Source organism: Herpailurus yagouaroundi, unplaced genomic scaffold, assembly GCF_014898765.1.
Source record: "Herpailurus yagouaroundi ecotype Mexico unplaced genomic scaffold, PumYag 141, whole genome shotgun sequence".
NCBI lineage: Eukaryota > Metazoa > Chordata > Mammalia > Carnivora > Felidae > Herpailurus > Herpailurus yagouaroundi.
Window position 1 is genome coordinate 48,402,653 of NW_024412396.1, and position 17,190 is coordinate 48,419,842.

At 38.9% G+C, this 17,190-nt stretch overlaps 2 protein-coding genes across 14 annotated transcripts in view; one reads left to right on the forward strand and one right to left on the reverse strand.

The window, feature by feature from the left end:
* ENTPD5 (ectonucleoside triphosphate diphosphohydrolase 5 (inactive)) overlaps positions 1 to 248 on the reverse strand; it is a 50,992-nt gene extending 50,744 nt beyond the window's left edge. For 7 of the 8 annotated variants that reach the window (XM_040477676.1, XM_040477672.1, XM_040477669.1 and 4 more), the window contains exon 1: positions 162 to 244. The gene's annotated coding sequence lies outside the window, so the exon portion shown is untranslated. Of the gene's footprint in view, positions 1 to 161 lie in introns of all 8 variants that reach the window. The other variant, XM_040477668.1, reaches the window with a different exon arrangement.
* Positions 195 to 17,190, forward strand: part of BBOF1 (basal body orientation factor 1) — a 49,317-nt gene continuing 32,321 nt past the window's right edge. For 4 of the 6 annotated variants that reach the window (XM_040477661.1, XM_040477665.1, XM_040477664.1 and 1 more), the window contains exons 1-4: positions 195 to 307; positions 4,328 to 4,556; positions 11,162 to 11,227; positions 12,614 to 12,757. In XM_040477661.1, the coding sequence (XP_040333595.1) occupies positions 252 to 307; positions 4,328 to 4,556; positions 11,162 to 11,227; positions 12,614 to 12,757 (495 nt within the window). In that variant the 5' untranslated portion in view covers positions 195 to 251. The remainder of the gene's footprint in view (positions 308 to 4,327; positions 4,557 to 11,161; positions 11,228 to 12,613; positions 12,758 to 17,190) is intronic. The other 2 variants (XM_040477666.1, XM_040477667.1) reach the window with 2 other exon arrangements.

Sequence of the window (17,190 nt, forward strand, 5' to 3'; positions counted from 1 at the left end):
CTCGGCGCGGCCGCCCGCCCGCCCCACACGACCTCCGCCCCGCCCCCCCCCCGCGCCCGGCCCGCAGACGGGGCCCGTTTGCGGCGGCGGCGGCGTCGGGGCTACGTCACGGGCGCGTGCGCTCTCCGCGCGCACTGGCTACGGCTGCGGCGGAACGTTACCCGCTTGGCGTGCTGGTTTCCTTAGAAACGGAGCCGGCCGGGCGGCGGCAGAGAAACGTCGGTTACAGTGGGGTCCCTGGTGAAGCCAAGATGCCGTCTAAGGGAAAGGACAAAAAGAAAGGCAAGAACAAAGGCAAAGACAAGAAGTAAGGAGAGGCCACCCGGGGTTCCTGTCTCCCTGGGCCTACCCTCCGATGATTCCGAGCTGGGAGCCGCCTGCACGCTGGGGCTGGCCAGCTGGCTAACTGCCGTCCTCTTGCTCTCCCCGCTTCTGAAAAGGACAGCCCGCATTGTTCAGAAATTCCCCAAATGCATGCCAAACCATACTGCTCCAACCTAGACAATGGAATGTGAGATTTGGGACGCTGAATAATTTAGACACAGCCCCTGCCTATGAGTAATACGTTAACGGTGGAGGCAGATACATTCCCAAAGAATACAGTATAAGACCAAATGAACTAGGTGGGTGCTACTGGAGAGAAAAAGATCTGGGAATGAGGAGGAAGGATTGGTTCTGACACTAGAAGTGAAGGTCAAACGTCAGAATAACATTTCTTGGTATATTGAAGGTCCTCTAGACCAGCGCTGTCCAATAGGGTAGTGATCAGCCATTTGTGGCTACTAAACTGAAATTAATTAAAATTAAAACTTCAGATCCTTAATTGTATTGGCTACATTTCATATGCTCAGTAGGCTACTGGTGACTGTTTTGGACCGCCTAGGTATAGTACATTTCCATCACGACAGAAACTTCTATCAGACTGTATTGCTTTAGAACAGTGGTTCTCAACTGAGGGCGATTTTGGCTCCCAGGGGACATTTGGCACTATCTAGAGACATTTTTGGTTGTCACATCTAGGGATGTGTGCTACCGGCATCCAGTGGGTAGAGATCAAGGATACAGTTAAACATCCTGCAGTGCCCAGGCCAACTCCCACCTACACCCCAAACAAAGAATCATTTGGCTTAGGATGTCGGTAGTGCCGCGACTAGGAAGCCCTGCTCAAGCCTATAAGCTTCTCTTGGGACTCCTGGGTGGCTCTGTCAGTTAAGCGTCTGACTTTGGCTCAGGTCATGATCTCATGGTTTGTGAGTTCAAGCCCCACATCAGGTTCTGTGCTGACAGTGCAGAGCCTGCTTGAGGTTCTCTCTCTCTCCGTCTCTGCCCCTGCCTTTCTCACACTTTCTCTCTCTCTCTCACAATAAATAAATAAATGAAATGAAAAATGAAAGATTATAAGCTTCTCTAGAATAGGCACTTAGCATTATTCCCATATCTCCAGCTCCTAGCAAAAAGTCTAAAACATAGTGGATGCTTATTATTTATTAAATAAAAAAAATTAAGGTGTCTGCCTGTGTATACTGCAACTTGAATCTTTCCTTTTTTCCATGGGAGCTATGCTCTGGGTTTGTTTTGTGTGTGTGTGTTTTTGTGTTTTGTGTTTTGTCTTGCCCCTAGCCTGAGAGATCTCTGCTTTGTTGTTGAGAATATCTTGAACATATAGAGAATCTCTGAGTGATTGAAGTAGTTCCTTGGGGCTTTTGAAGGATTCCTTTTGGTTCAAAGGAAAACCTAAAAGATTTGACCAAATTGGGTAATTGTTCAGATTTCCCCAAACTGATCAGAATGCCTGAAGTAGGTATTGCTCTAGCAGGCTTGGAGTTGCTGCTGGATTGCCACTAGATCTGTTGAGTGACTCTACTGGTTCATTGGAATCATACATGGTGTCTAGCATCACTATGTATGGGACCATAAGGGAATCCCCCAAACTTGTAAAGTTTATGTGTACTCAGTACAGAAAGTTTAGGGAATGTGGGTAGTCAAGGCGGAAAACAAAAATCACTTGTAACCCCAGTATCCGAAGATAACCACTAATATCCTTTGGGATATTCTTTTTCTTCTTTATAAAATGATAGCCCACAGTACCTATTTACTTGTAGCTCCCCCACTCCATGTATTAATATAAGTATTCTTCTGCAGTGTTATTTTTTTCTTTTTTACATAATTGCACAGTCTAGTACATTTTAAAAGTGCCAAGGGATGGGACGCCTGGGTGGCTCAGTTGGTTGAGAGTCAACTTTTGATTTCGGCTCAGGTCATGATCCCAGGGTCATAGGATCCAGCCCCATGTCGGGCTCCGTGCTGAGCATCAAGCCTGCTTAAGATTCTGTCCCTCTGCCCCTCTCCCCTGCTCACATGCACGCGTGCTCTCTCTGAAACAAAATTTTAAAATTAAAAAAAAAAATAGGGACGCCTGGGTGGTTCAGTTGGTTAAGTGTCCAACTTCCACTCAGGTCATGATCTGCAGTCTGTGAGTTCAAGCCCTGCATTGGGCTGTTTGCTGACAGCTCAGAGGCTGGAGCCTGCTTCAGAGTCTGTGTCTGCCTCTCTCTATGCCTCTCCCCCTCTTGCGCTCTGTCTCTCTCGCTCAAAAATAAAATAAACATTACAAAAAAGATTTTTAATAAATAAAAATGCCAAGGGCTTATCGCATTCTCAAATTCTTGGAACTCACTAGCATATGTTTTCTATTTTTGACTATGCATCTACAGTACATCTTTCAGCAATGAGAAACATTGAGGGTAACAGACCTCTTATTCCTTGGATTTTTCCATGACTCAATTTGAGAAATACTGCTTTGTTTTTACAGTCAGTATTAGTGATTCTCTTATGAGAAATCCTATCTGCATCAACTGTTCTGTGCAGCTTAGACCTGATAACCTTCAGGAAGCAACTGGATGATTATAGCAAGGCAATCTATCCCTACTGCCTAAATCATGTTGGAAAGGGAGGTCAAAGCTATAACAAGCTAGGGAGTTGGAGGTGGGGCTGGCCTTAATTTGGAGAGAACAGTGGGATTGGAAAAGAATGGAGAACCAGGAGTAGGGGGTTGGGGATGGAGGGTGATAGTATAGAAAGGTCCACATATACCTATATATGAAAATATTTAGAGTTCAAATACTGAAGTCTTTTTTTTTTAAGTTTATCTTGAGAGAGCACGTGTGAGCACACACACAAGTGGGGGAAGGGTAAAGAGGGGGTGAGAAAGAGAATCTCAAGCAGGCTCTGCACTTGGTCAGAGCAGCACCCAATGCAGGGCTTGAAACCATGAACCTTGAGATCATGATCTGAGCTGAAATCAGGAGTCTGATGCTTAACTGACCAAGCCACCCAGGCGCCCCCAGGTGAAGTCTTATTATCTGAATATTTATATATCCAGTGCCTACTATATATAAGGAATATTGTTTTGTTATTCCTTGTACAACAAATCTTTACTTTGAAAAACTCTCCTTTAATCTTTGAAGGCATAGATTAATCACCTTAATCTTGAAGCCATACTTTATTATTATTTTTTAATTCCCTCTTTACCTCTGTATAACGATTATGGTTTGTTTCTCAACCATCCTTGAAGCCTGGTGCATGTGGCACCAGCTGATAAAAGTATTTAACATATTTGTTCAAGTGACTTGATCTTTTGTCAAAGGCCCAGCCAGAAAATCCCCCCAAAAAACAACCTACAACTCAACCAAAACTAGGTTTGGGGTGGGTGGAAGATTACAGAACAAGGGACTTAGAGTTATAAGTTACACTATGCGTGTATCATCATAAAGAAGGGGAACTAAGGTAATGGATTTGCAGTACAAGAATCAAGGTCTAAAACTGGGTGAGTAGGAATAGAAAAGGCCGTTCAAATATGAGAAAAAGGAGTAAGGGGCACCTGGGTGGTTCAGTCAGTTAAGCAACTGATTCTTGGTTTTGGCTCAGGTCAAGATCTCACAGTTCATGAGTTCTCCCACCCTCTCTCTGCTCCTCCCCCACTCACACTGTCTCTGTCTCTCTTAAAATAAATAAATAAACTTAAAAAAAATTTTTTTAAGTAAATGAAAGGATATGGAAGATTTATGAAATGAATTTGACTTACCATGTCTTTCTTCTTTGTTTTTTCAGTCTCTCAGAGTTATGCTCCAAAGCTCCCCTCTTCCAAGAAGAGTCACCCAATTAACTCCCTTATCAAGCAAATGTGTATTTCCTATTAACTCATTTATCCAACGATATTTGCTTATATGTGCCAGGCTATGCCAAGCAAAACAAAAAGTAATAAAGAGAAAGGTATAATTCTAATAGAGTAACTGTTATATGCTCTCAATGTCCTCTTCCCACGCAGGAAGATAATAAAAGCTGATGAATCTGCAGTGGACAGAGCCAAGGCCAGTGCCTCCCTCTGGGAGGCCAGGCTGGAAGTCACAGAACTCTCGAGGATTGAGTATCGTGATACTTCACGGAGACTGGCAAAAAGTAATGAGGAGTTAAAGAAACAGCAGTATAAAATGGAGAAAGACACAATGTCTGTATTAAGTTACCTGAAGAAGCAGGATCAGGAGAAAGATAATATGGTATGTAGGTAGAAATCCTCCTGAGCCTCAATAACTACCTCTATTATACTTGAAGCAGGATGCTATTTCTTTTTTTTTTTTTTACTTTATTTATTTATTTAAATCACATTTTTTTAATTAAAAAAAATTTTTAACATTTATTCATTTTTGAAAGGCAGAGACAAAGTGTGAATGGGGGAGGGGCAGAGAGAGAGGGAGACACAGAAACAGAAGCAGCCTCCAGGCTCTGAGCTATCAGCACAGAGCCCGATGCGGGGCTCGAACTCATGGACTGTGAGATCATGACCTGAGCCGAAGTCGGCCACTTAACTGACTGAGCCACCCAGGCGCCCCTAAATCACTTTTTTTTTTTTTTTTTAATTTTTGGGACAGAGAGAGACAGAGCATGAACGGGGGAGGGGCAGAGAGAGAAGGAGACACAGAATCGGAAACAGGCTCCAGGCTCTGAGCCATCAGCCCAGAGCCTGACGCGGGGCTCCAACTCACCGACCGCGAGATCGTGACCTGGCTAAAGTCGGACGCTTAACCGACTGCGCCACCCAGGCGCCCCTAAATCACATTTTTTAAATATATAATTTATTGTCAAATTGGTTTCCATACAACACCCGGTGCTCATCCCAACAGGTGCCCTCCTCAATGCCCATCACCCACTTTCCCCTCTCCCCCACCCCCCATCAACCCTCAGTTTGTTCTCAGTATTTAAGAGTCTCTTATGGTTTGCCTCCTTTCCTCTCTGTAACATTTTTTTTCTCCCTTCCCCTCCCCCAGGGTCTTCTGTTAAGTTTCTCAGAATCCACATATGAGTGAAAACATATGGTATCTGTCTTTCTCTGCCTGACTTATTTCAGGATGCTATTTCAAAATGACTTTACTATTAGAATTGGCTGTTATTTTCAGCCCTTGTCCTGTTGTTTTCTTGTCTGAAACAAAGATTGATGGTCATAAGGGAACATTAAGATCCATTTTATTTTAAGAAGAAGAACATATGACCTATGTGTTTTTGATATTGATAAATACTTTTAATGATTTGTAGAGGAATTCACCTTTAATCCATGATCACATGATTATGAACCCAGCAAGTTGAATCTCCTTTTTTTAGCCAGTTGAATCTTGAATTTATCTTTCTGTACTCTAAGTGTTGAGGGTAAAGCTACTATTTTAGATCTGGAAGCAAAAGGGAAGGGAACCAATATTTTGGAGCCCCTATTTTATGCCAGGCACTATGCTAGGAATTTTCCCTTTTTTATCTCATTAAGGACTTTTAACAACTGCATGTAGCTACAATATTGTCATTCTCGTTTTACAAATTGACTCTCAGAAAGGTAACTTGCCCAAAGTCACACAGCTAGTAGGTGTTAAAGTGGAATTTAGGTGTAATTCCAAATTCTTCTCTTTCCCATTTGCCTCTATGAGCCCCATGGAGACCTAAGGGAATCTCTACCATGCTGAGGATGGTGTGCTCATTCCCATGTATGGTTTTGTACTTTAACTATTGATCATGCATTCTCAACATATTTTTTTTTTTTACTCAACATCATGTTTTTGTGGTATATTCATTAAAATCACCTGATTCAGTTTATTTTGTAAAAATTTATATTGGGGCACCTGGGTGGCTCAGTCAGTTAAGCGTCTGACTTCAGCTGGGGTCGTGATCTCATGGTTTGTGAGTTCAAACTTCTTGTCAGGCTCTGTACTGACAGCTCAAAGCCTGGAGCCTGCTTCGTATTCTCTGTCTCCTCTCTCTGCCCCTCCCCTACTCAGGCTCTGTCTTTCTCTTTCTCAAAAATAAACATTAAAAAAGTAAAAAATAAAAGAATGAAAATTTATAATTAGCATGCTTTATTTTTTCTTTAATTCTTATCTGCTTTGTAATATTCCAGCAAATAAATAAACCAAAACTTATTTATCCATACCCACTGTGAGTCAGACTCCCATTTTTTCATTATTACAAATAGACTTTCAGTGAATATTCTTGTGGATGTCTGCTTGTGTCCATGATGGAGAGTTTCTCTAGAGTAGACACTTAGAAGTTAAATTACTACATTATGAGGTTATGCATTGTTTCAGCTTCACAGGAGTTTAAATTGAGCTCCAAAGGGGTTATACCAATTTATGCCGTCACAAGTGATGTATTAGGTCCTGTTTGACCACATTTTTGTCAAAACTTGATATGTTACTTAGTTTTTGTTCAATTTTACAGGTGTAAATTGATATCTTGTTTTAATTTATATTTTCCTGATTATTAGTCATTTGAGCATCTTTTATATGGTCCTTCACTCATTCTTAATTGTTTATGCATTTGCTTCAGTACACATTGGAATTAATGCTGGTGTGATGCAAAACTTGGCTCCAGCATAAGGATGACATACAAATTCATGCCTCATTTCATAGCTTTTTCAAATACCACCTTTGCAGTGACACCTTTCCTCACTACTCTCCTTAAAGTTAAAAACAACCTCCCTTGTTTTTTCTCTGTAATATTTACTATCTTCTGTCATATTATATGTATGATAATTATTTATTTGTTTATTGTCTCTTTTTCTGATTAGAATGAAACCTCACAGAAGTAAAGAATTTGGGGGCTTTTTTTCTTCCTCAATGCTACACCTCCAGCATGTAGTGTAGGCCTAGCAAATAGTAGGCATTCATTAAAATATTTTTGCATGCATGAATGAATGGCTTGTGAGTATACTGATACTTTGAAAAAGTTAATAACAATCAAAACTAAGTTCAAGATGATAGTGAAAGAACATTACAGAAAGACTACTGAACATTTGTCTTGATTTTATATATTAATTTTTATGCATTACTGTTATTTTTTTTACCTTCTTTCATAGGCAACTTCCATTTTTAAAATTACTTTCATTAGTAGGTATTAAAATTGTCTTCTATAAAGTATTATTCTAAAATAAGTTTTTAGGTCAAATAATTTTCCAAATTCATTACATAGATGCTTTGTGGCCTGCATTAGCTAACTGATATTGATTTATGAGTATCATTTATATTTCCTGATTTTCATCTGCCTTTGTGTATCAGAGGTTAGCATCTGGCTATAGCAAATAACATAATTTTCTCACAATTATGGTTGACTACTGAAACCAAAGAGACTACCTTGGGAGGAAGAAGTATAGTAGATTCAATATATCCTAGTTAAGTAGCTCTCCTATAGTTTTGTTACTCATTCTGCCATATCCTAGAAATGTGTCATTAAGCTTTATATAAACTGTCTATAATCTTATTTCATGTTAATTATAGAAATAATAGAAATGAGGGGTGTCTGGGTGGCTCAGTCAGTTGAACGACCAACTCTTTTTTTTTTTTTTTTTTAGTGTTTTTATTTATTTTTGAAGGAGAGACAGACAGAGCATGAGCGGGGGAGGAGCAGAGAGAGAGGGAGACACAGAATCCAAAGCAGGCTCCAGGCTCTGAGCTGTCAGCACAGAGCCCAACGGGGGGCTCGAACTCACGAACTGTGAGATCATGACCTGAGCTGAAGTCGGATGCTTAACCGACTGAGCCAGCTAGGTGCCCCTGAACGACCAACTGTTAATGTGGACTCAGGTCGTGATATTGAGATTGTGGGATCAAGCCCCACATCAGGCTCTGTGCTGAGTGTGGAGCCTGCTTGGGATTCTCTCTCCCTCTCTCTCTGTTTGTCCCCTGCTCACTCTCTGTCTCTCAAATAAACAACAACAACAAAAAAGAAATGAAATGTTTTTTGGAAGCATATCTTGAACAAAATTAGGAGATTTTCCTTAAGAGTGTGTTTTTGTATTTAAAGGTTTGTTCAATCACAAAATAAATCTCATTATATTTCACACCTGTCCTATATAATTTAGGACTGTCTCAATTTATCTTTCAGAATTTTTAGGTTTCCCTTAAGCTAGTCTAATTACAATATTTCACTTACGTATCCTCTGATTCTATAACCATGTCAAGGGGTTTTTAGTTTAAAAAGCTACTCAGGGGGCACCAGGGTGGCTCAGTTGGTTGAGCGTCCAACTCTTGTTTTTGGTTCAGGTCATGATCTCACAGTTCATGATTTTGAGCCCCGCGTTGGGCTTTGCACTGACAGTGCAGAGTCTGTTTGGGATTCTCTTAATCTCTCTCCCTCTCTCTCTGTCTCAAAATAAATAAATAAACTTAAAAAAAAAAATAAGCTACTCAGGTTTCCTACTAAAACATACTAGAATCTTTGGACAAATGATTGATTCCAAGGCAAGCAGGGAAAGTAAAAGATGAGCCTGGAATATTTGTGCAATAAAGTAAATAAAATAAAGGGTGGGTACCTGGCTGGCTCAGTCAGTGGAGCATGTGACTTTTGATCTTGGGGTTGTGAGTTCAAGCCCAAAATTGGGTGTAGAGATTACTTAAAAATAAAATTGTAAAAAAAAAAAAAAAAATTAAAGGACATGGGTACTAGTTTGAAGGGGCTCCCACTGCCAAATCTGAGACAATCAAAATAAACAATGACAGTAAAACATAATCCATTGAATAAAATATGTCCATACAGTAGAATATAGAAAATCACTAAATTTCCAAAGAATGGTGGAATTGAAAAAGGCACTATTTGGTGCCATGGGGTTAATTGATCCCATCAAAAATCATTGGTGGATGCTAAAACTAGTGGTGAAAGTTTGATGAGCAGAAGGATATTTGCATAGTCTCAAAATATCTGTCCTTAATTTGTAAATTAACTTAATTAGAAAAGGAAAACTGTAACTTTTTAATAGTCTCAAAATATCTTTCCTTAATTTGAAAATTAATCACAAAAGGAAAAGTTGTAACTTTGTAAAAATTTTAAAGGAAAAACCTAGCAGACACAATCTTAACCAATTGATGAAAACATCAGTTACCTTATGATATAATGCACTGAAAAGAATACATCATCACTTAGACAGTGTATGCCTGCCAAAAATGCATAACCTGAATCTGCTCATGGGGAAACATCAGATAGCCCCAACTCTAGCTGGTATTCTTGAAAACTGTTGATGCCATAAAAGACAAAGACTGAGAAACTGTTCCAGATTAAAGGAGACTAGTACACATGGCAACTAAATGTAATGCATAATCAAGGATTATATCCTGGACCAAAAAAAAAAAAAAAAAAAAAAAAGCAATAAAGGACACTACTGGGACAATTGGCAAAATTTGAATATGGACTATAGATGAAATAATAGCATATCAATGTTAAATTTTCTGATTTTGATTACTGTGCTTCTAAAAGAATTTTGGGGCAAATGTGTGGCTCAGTTGGTTAAGTGTCTGACTTTTGATTTCAGCTCAGGTCACGATCTGATCAGCCCTGTGTGGAGCCTGCTTAAGGTTCTCTCTCTTCCTCTCCCTATGCCCCTCCCCCCCACCCAATAAATAAATAAATAAATAAATAAATAAATAAATAAATAAAAGAATGGAAATACATTCTGAAGTATTTAGGGGTAAAGAGGCATGATATCTTAAACCTCCTCTCTCATCGTCCAGAAAAAAAAAATGTATATCATCTCTACATATTTTAGATAGATCAATCTATACATACATAGAGTGGGAAAGCAAATCAGAAAAATTGGATGAAAACTATGAGAACTCTTTGTACTCTTGAAACTTTTTTCCAAAAGTTACCCAGATAAGAGAAATACAAATAAAAACTACAGTGAGATATTACCTCACACCTATTAAGATGGCTATGATCAGAAAAATAGGAAATAACAAGCCTTGGGAAAGATGCAGAGAAATTGGAGCTTTGTGCATTGTTGGTGGGAATGAATGTAAAATGGTGTAGCCATTATGGAAAACAGTATGTAGGTTCCTCAAATAATTAAAACTAGAATTACCACATGATCCAGAAATCCGCTTTTGGGTGTATTTCGAAAAGAATTTAAAGCAAGAGCTTGAAAAGATATTTGTGCACCCCCTTCATTGAAATATTATTCACATTCAAGAGGTGGAAGCAACCCAAATGTCCATTGACAGATGAACGGATAAAGAAAATGGATATATACATACAATACAATAATATGCAGACTTAAAAAAAAAGAAAACCCTCATTTAAAAAATTTTTTTTAAAAAAGAAGAAAGTCCCGTCACATGCTACAACATGGATGAACTTCAAGGGCATTATGCTAAGTGAAATAAGCCAGTCACAAGAGAACAAACTATGATTCTACTCATACAAATTATCTGAAGCAGTCAAAAGTCAAAAGCATTGGGGAGGGGGGTAGGTAGGAGAAGAAAGTAGTGTTTTATGATATAGAGTTCCAGTTTTGCAAGATGAAAAAGTTCTAGAGATCTGTTGCACAACAATGTGAATATATTCAACACTGCCGAACTATATACTTAAAAATGGTTCAGATGGTAAATATAATGTGGTTTTTACCACAATAAAAAAAAAAATAGTTACCCAGGCAATTCTGATGATAGCCAGGTTTTAGAAACTGGCAATAGCAGGTTAAGGGCATGGAATTATGCCCCCTTTTCTCTTCTTTCTACCATACTCTACCTCTCCAACCCTATTGGTTTTAATATCATGTGAAAACTAGGCTACTTAATAAAGATAAGACACAGAGCAATGTTTTTTACCTTCCTGATGGTATTTCCAACTTCTACAGATTGAAAAACTAAAACAGCAATTGAATGAAACAAAGGAAAAAGCCAAAGAGGAGAATGAGAAATTGGTGAGTGTCTAGGTACTACTACTGTTACTTACTGGGTGGTCAGGTTTCTGGCAAGCTCAGATATTTAAGACACAATATGAGTAAGTGAATAGGTCCTAAGGGCAGCCTCAGGTGACCTTAAAGCTCACACACTTGATTGTGCAGAAGCTCAAAAATAGCAAAACTGTTTTTGTAGAAAATGATCTGGTAGTCGTGGTGCTCCTGAGTTTGTCCTTTCAATGGCTTTTCAGTGGATGGAGGTAGGAAATATAAATTCAGATGCAGGAGTACAGGGTTTTTACTTGATCCAGTCTCCTTTCTCTCTCACCAGAAATTCTGGTTCTTAATATCAGGTATGATTGAGTTATTGCTTCAAACCTCAATACATCAACAGTCACAGAATAACTAACACCAACATAGATTAGTGGAAACAGTTTAAGATTTTAGGGGGCACTTTTCCCCTCTGGATATATACCAATAGGGATCTGTGATCAAATTACATTACCATTTGAAATAATTTCTTTCTGTGTGATTATGCCACCAACTCAAGAACACATTTTGTTTTTGATTTTGGGGAGTTGCTTTTTAAAATTATGGAATTATATAAAATTATGTAATTTTAAAGTTCTGTAATTACATAATTATGTAAAATATTTATGTGGCTCCAAAGTCAAATCAAGCATGTTATATTCTGAGAAATCGAACTATCCATGTCTTCACAATATACCAGAGTATATTGTCAAAACTGATTTTTGTCAACATGATAGGTGAAAAAGGGTATTCCAGTGTATTTCAACTTGCATTTCTCTTATTTTGAGCTAGGTTGAGCATTTTTTCATGTTTGAGGGTCATTTGCATTTCTTTTTGACAACTCATTCATTTTTTAAATTGTTATTGGCCCTTTTTTCCTCTTCCTCTTTTTTTCTCTTCTCTCCTTCTCTTTCCTTTCTACTCCTCCACTTCCTTTTCCTCCTCCCTCTTCCTTCCTCTTTTTTTTCCCCACCTTCTCCTTCTCTCTTGATTTATTAGAGATACTGGCCCTTCCTTTATCTCTTAGCTTACTAATTTTAATTTACAGTTAGGGCTGTTACTTCTCTTTCTTACAAATTAAAGATTTGTTTAGTCTTCTCAAACCTCTTTTTAATAATTAACCTGCATTTTCTAGATAAGATCAGCTCATTCTAGAAGTTTTTTTTTATTCAAGGCACTTGGTATCTTCTGACAAAAAGTAAAACTTTATGCAAAAACAAAAAGGGAACATTTCTTCAAAGAAGATAGACAAATGGCCTAAGGTTTCAAGGGAACACAACTTTGTGGGACTTCTGTTCTTTTTCCTAATTCATTTAACTGTTTGGGTTTTTTGTTTTGTTTTGTTTTTGTTTTTGTTTTTTGTTTTTTTGCATATAGGAACAAAAGTATATTGTGCAAATAAATGAGCTGGAGGGAGAGTTCCAGCAAAAAGCCAAAGAAATTGGCATGATTCAGACAGAGCTGAAAACAATAAAACAATTCCAGAAGAGAAAAATCCAAGTGGAGAAAGAATTAGATGACGTAAGTTTCTTTCTTTCTTTAAACATAGGAGATTAGAGGGGCACCTGGGTGGCTTAGTTGCTCAAGCATCTGACTTTTGATTTTGGCTCAGGTCATGATCTCACGACTTTGTGGGTTCGAGCCCCACATGGGGCTCTGTGCTAGCAGTGAGGGGCCTGCTTGGGATTCTTTCTCTTTCTCTCTCTCTGTCTCCTCTCTGTCCCTTCCTCACTCGTGCTTTCTCTCTCTTAAAATAAATAAATAAATAAATAAATAAATAAATAAATAAATACTTTAAAAAAAGGAGATTAGGATTAACTACAAGCATAATTCAGAGATACTGCAGGTTTGGTTCCAGAGTGCCACAATAAAGTGAATGTCACAATACTACACTTTTTTTTGGTCTTTTTAAGTAGGCTCCTTGCCCAACATGAGGCTTGAACTCACAACTCTGAGATTGAGAGTCCTATGCTCTACTGATTGAGCCAGCCAGGTGCCGCTCACAATACTATACTTATGTGTGCAAAAGCCTTCATAGACATTTACTCCTGTGAGATGGTAAAGGACTCCCTTTGGCATTTTAGAGATTATTTGAGAGAAAGTAGAAGACATCATGAGTGTAGCACTGGGTGCAAAAAAAGTCTTGGTTAGACTTTTCTAAGCATTGATTTCTTTGTAACTTCACCAAATCTCAGCCAACACACCTGCTTTTATCAGTAATTAAACCTTTGGAGTCACTTCAATAAGAAACACACTACAGTTCTTGGAAAACAGTAGGGGAAAACAAAGTAGAAAGTCCCAAAGGAAACTAGGTTGAGACTGATGGGTGATAATTTTAGAACATTTTAGAAGGTTCTCTGGGTAGGGGTAGGTGGGGTGAGGAAAACCGTACTTTCAGAAAGTTTCTCTGACTTCGCTATGCTTTTTCTCTTTCCATTCCCTCAGCTCGGAATATAGTTTTATTGCATTAATAATAATGTAGTAAATGGCACAGATGAGTGTTGGGCATAGTAGCAGAAATCAGCTTTGTGACTTTGGGCAAGTTACTTAACCTCTCTATACCTTGATTCCTGATCTGTAAAATGAGGATAGTAAGAGTTCATCACAGGCTCATAGGGTTGTTGTAAGGATTAAATGAGTTCATATAGTTACAGTGCTTAAAATAGCATTATGTCATATAAGGGACAATTATATTTACACTAGTATGTAGCGCTCTGCAAACAGAAGTCCTGATTTGTAGCATTTGCTGGTTTCCTTAGTATAAATACTCTTATTATGGCCAATTTCAAGCTACCAACACCTTACACATGCTAACGACATTCCTGGTGTGAGTCTGCTCCAAGGTGCAATTAAATACTGCTGCTGTTATTAGTAATAGCAGTAGCATTACCGCCTAAGATAACCATATTTCATATAGTGGAGGAGTTGAAACTTGGTGCTCTAAAGTCAGACTGCTAGAGTATAAATACTGTTTTCACTACTTGAATATTATCTTGTTAAGCTTCTTCATCTAAGCCATGGAGCTGGGAATAATGGTACCAACTTTAAAGGGTCATTGTGAAGACTAAATGAAATCATCTGTTTTAAATGCTTAGCACTGGGTGGTAAATATTACCTGCTGTTGCTGTTTCTGCTGCTAGTATTACTACTGCTAAAATTATGATTATAGAAATTAGTATTATTTAAGGCCCTTCCACCATCCCTTTTGGCGCCTCTCATTCTTGGTCATGGTATTCTCCAAGCATGCAATGTCTCTCAAGCAGTCCTTGGGCTCCCCAGAACCCTATTGAGCAAGAACAAGGTCTGATGGGAAACCAAAGTTCCTGCATCCTATTTCTGTTTACCTCCCAGCTAACTGCCAAATTGCAAGGGTGTATGAGAAATGAATAAGTCAGACAAGATACTGTAGTGGTTGAAATCAGGGACTTCATGTCCTGGCTCTGCAGCTGATAGCTATGTGGCCCTTGGATAGTCTGTTAACTTCTCTGAGTCTCAGATTCTTCATTTGTAAAATGTGGCTATAATATCACGTGTCTCCTCTTAGAGATGTTGTGTCGATTAAATAAAGTAATGTGTGTAAAATATTTAGCATATTTATTCCTACTAGTCTCCAGTAAGAGGAGTAACATCATAATTGTTGATATTTACTTGTTATGATTATATAGCTTTAAAAATCGTAATAGAATACTCTTAAAAGCTCTAATTAAAGGAATGAGTTGGCACATTTTAGGCAAAGTGGGAAAGTCTAAGACACTTTCTTAAATTGGAGGAATGTATAGCAAAGTGTTTTAACTCTTTCTGTCATAATTGCAAAGTTATCTCCCAACCTCCCTGCCTGGCTGACTTTGTGAACTTGATTGCCTGTTGCTTTACAACTGTCGTTCTGTTACTTTAAAATTGTTCTTAATTTCAGTAGCTCATCTTTATACAAGCTCCTGTGCAGTATTTTCTGAGGAACTCTCTCCTTCTATGTGTTTCCAGACCTTTAAAGTCCTTAAGGGGAACCAGGGTGGCTCAGTCCATTAAGCATCTGATTTGATCTTAGATCCGTGCGTTGGGCTCCATGCTGACAGCAAGGAGCCTGCTTGGGTTTCTCTCTTTCCGTCTCTCTTTGACCCTCTCCCACCTGGTCTCTTTCTCTCTTTCTCAGAACAAAACAAAACACAACAAAAACAACAACAATAACAAACCACATTAAAGTCCTTAAAATAGCAGTTATATAACTGTCTTCTCTAGTTATTTTATGTTTGTATTGTTCATTAGTTTTGTAAACTGAGGAGAATAAAAGGAGCCAGATCATCTACTTGTGAATGTCTTTGTCACTCCTCACTAGTCGCTAGACTGGTACTTACCAATAAAATTTGCTAAGTGAGTGATATAAGGCAACAATCTAAAATGAAATCCTTTCATGGAATTCATAGAATCTTAGAGCTGAAAGAAACTTTAGGGCCAATTTAAGCCATTCTATAGATGAGCAAAACTGAGACACAAAGATGTTAAGTGACTTTCCTGGTAACTTGTAGAGCTGGTAGCAGAACCCTGTTGATCTGAATCCCTGCCCAGTACTTCTAGTCGTGCCCTCTCTATTTCTTCACCTGCATTAGTTACCTATTATTGAAGAAAAATTACCCTCAAATCTAGCAGCTTAAAACTACACTAAACATTTGTTAAAAACATAATTCCCATGGGTCAAGAATTTGGGAGCAGTTTGGGGCACCTGGCTGGCTCCATAGAGCATGTGACTCTTGATTTCAGGGTCATGAGTTCAAGCCACACGTTGGGTGTGGAGCCTACTTAAAAAAAAAAAAAAGAATTTGGGAGCAGGTTAACTGGGAAATTCTGGCTCAGGGTCTTCCATGAAGTTACAGTCTAGGTATCAGCCAGGGCTGCAGTCATCTGGAGGCTTGATTAGAGCTTCAGGATCTGTTTCCAAGTGCCAACTAACATACTGTCAAGTTGGGACTAGTAATTACTGGGAGGCCTCAGCATCTTCCCACATGGGCCTTTCAATGACTTTACCCAAAGTGAATAATCCCAAAGAAAGCCAGACAGAAGCTATCCCTTTCTTGACTTAGGCTTGGAAATTGTACAGCATTACTTCTGTCATATTCTATTAGTTAGGAGTGAATCCCTAACTCTGGCCCACATTCTAAGGATGGAGAATTAGGTTCCATCATTTGAAGGGAGGAACATCAAAGAAGTTGTGGATGTATTTTAAAACCACCACATCACCACAGTCCAAAGTATGTACCAATACGGAAATGTTCTGATTAACTCCCTGAATAATCTTCTTTAGTATTTCTCTTTTGTAAACCCAGTATTGCCCAGATGCCTTGATGTGAAAGTCAAGACCCAACACCTATTTTGAAACATTATTTTCTCCTTTTACTTCCTCATGCACACCCCCTTTAATTCATCCAAACTGGATATTTACTCATCCCTGAAGTCTTTTTGCCATATTTTTTAAAGTTCATTTTTGTTTATTTTGAGAGAGAGAGTGAGCAAATGGTGGAGGGGCAGAGAGAGAGGGAGAGAAAGAATCCCAAGCAGGCTCTGTGTTGTCAGCACAGAGCACAATGTGGGGCTCGATCTCACAATCCATGAGATCATGACCTGAGCGGATATCAGGAATTGAACGCTTAATGGACTGAACCAGGCATCCCCTTTCCGCCATTTTTTTCATAGTTCAAACTGTTTCTTCTATCCAGAATATACTCCCAATAGATCTCTATCCATTAAAATTTTACCGATTCTTCAAAGGCTCAGCTCAAATGCATATCCTCCATAAGGCTGTCCCCAGAGTCATGTTTAAAAGTCATAATTTTAGGGGCACCTGGGTGGCTCAGTCGGTTAAGGTCTGACTTCAGCTCAGGTCATGATCTCACAGTTTGTGGGTTTGAGCCCCATGTCGGGCTCTGTGCTGACAGCTTAGAGCCTGGAGTCTGCTTCAGATT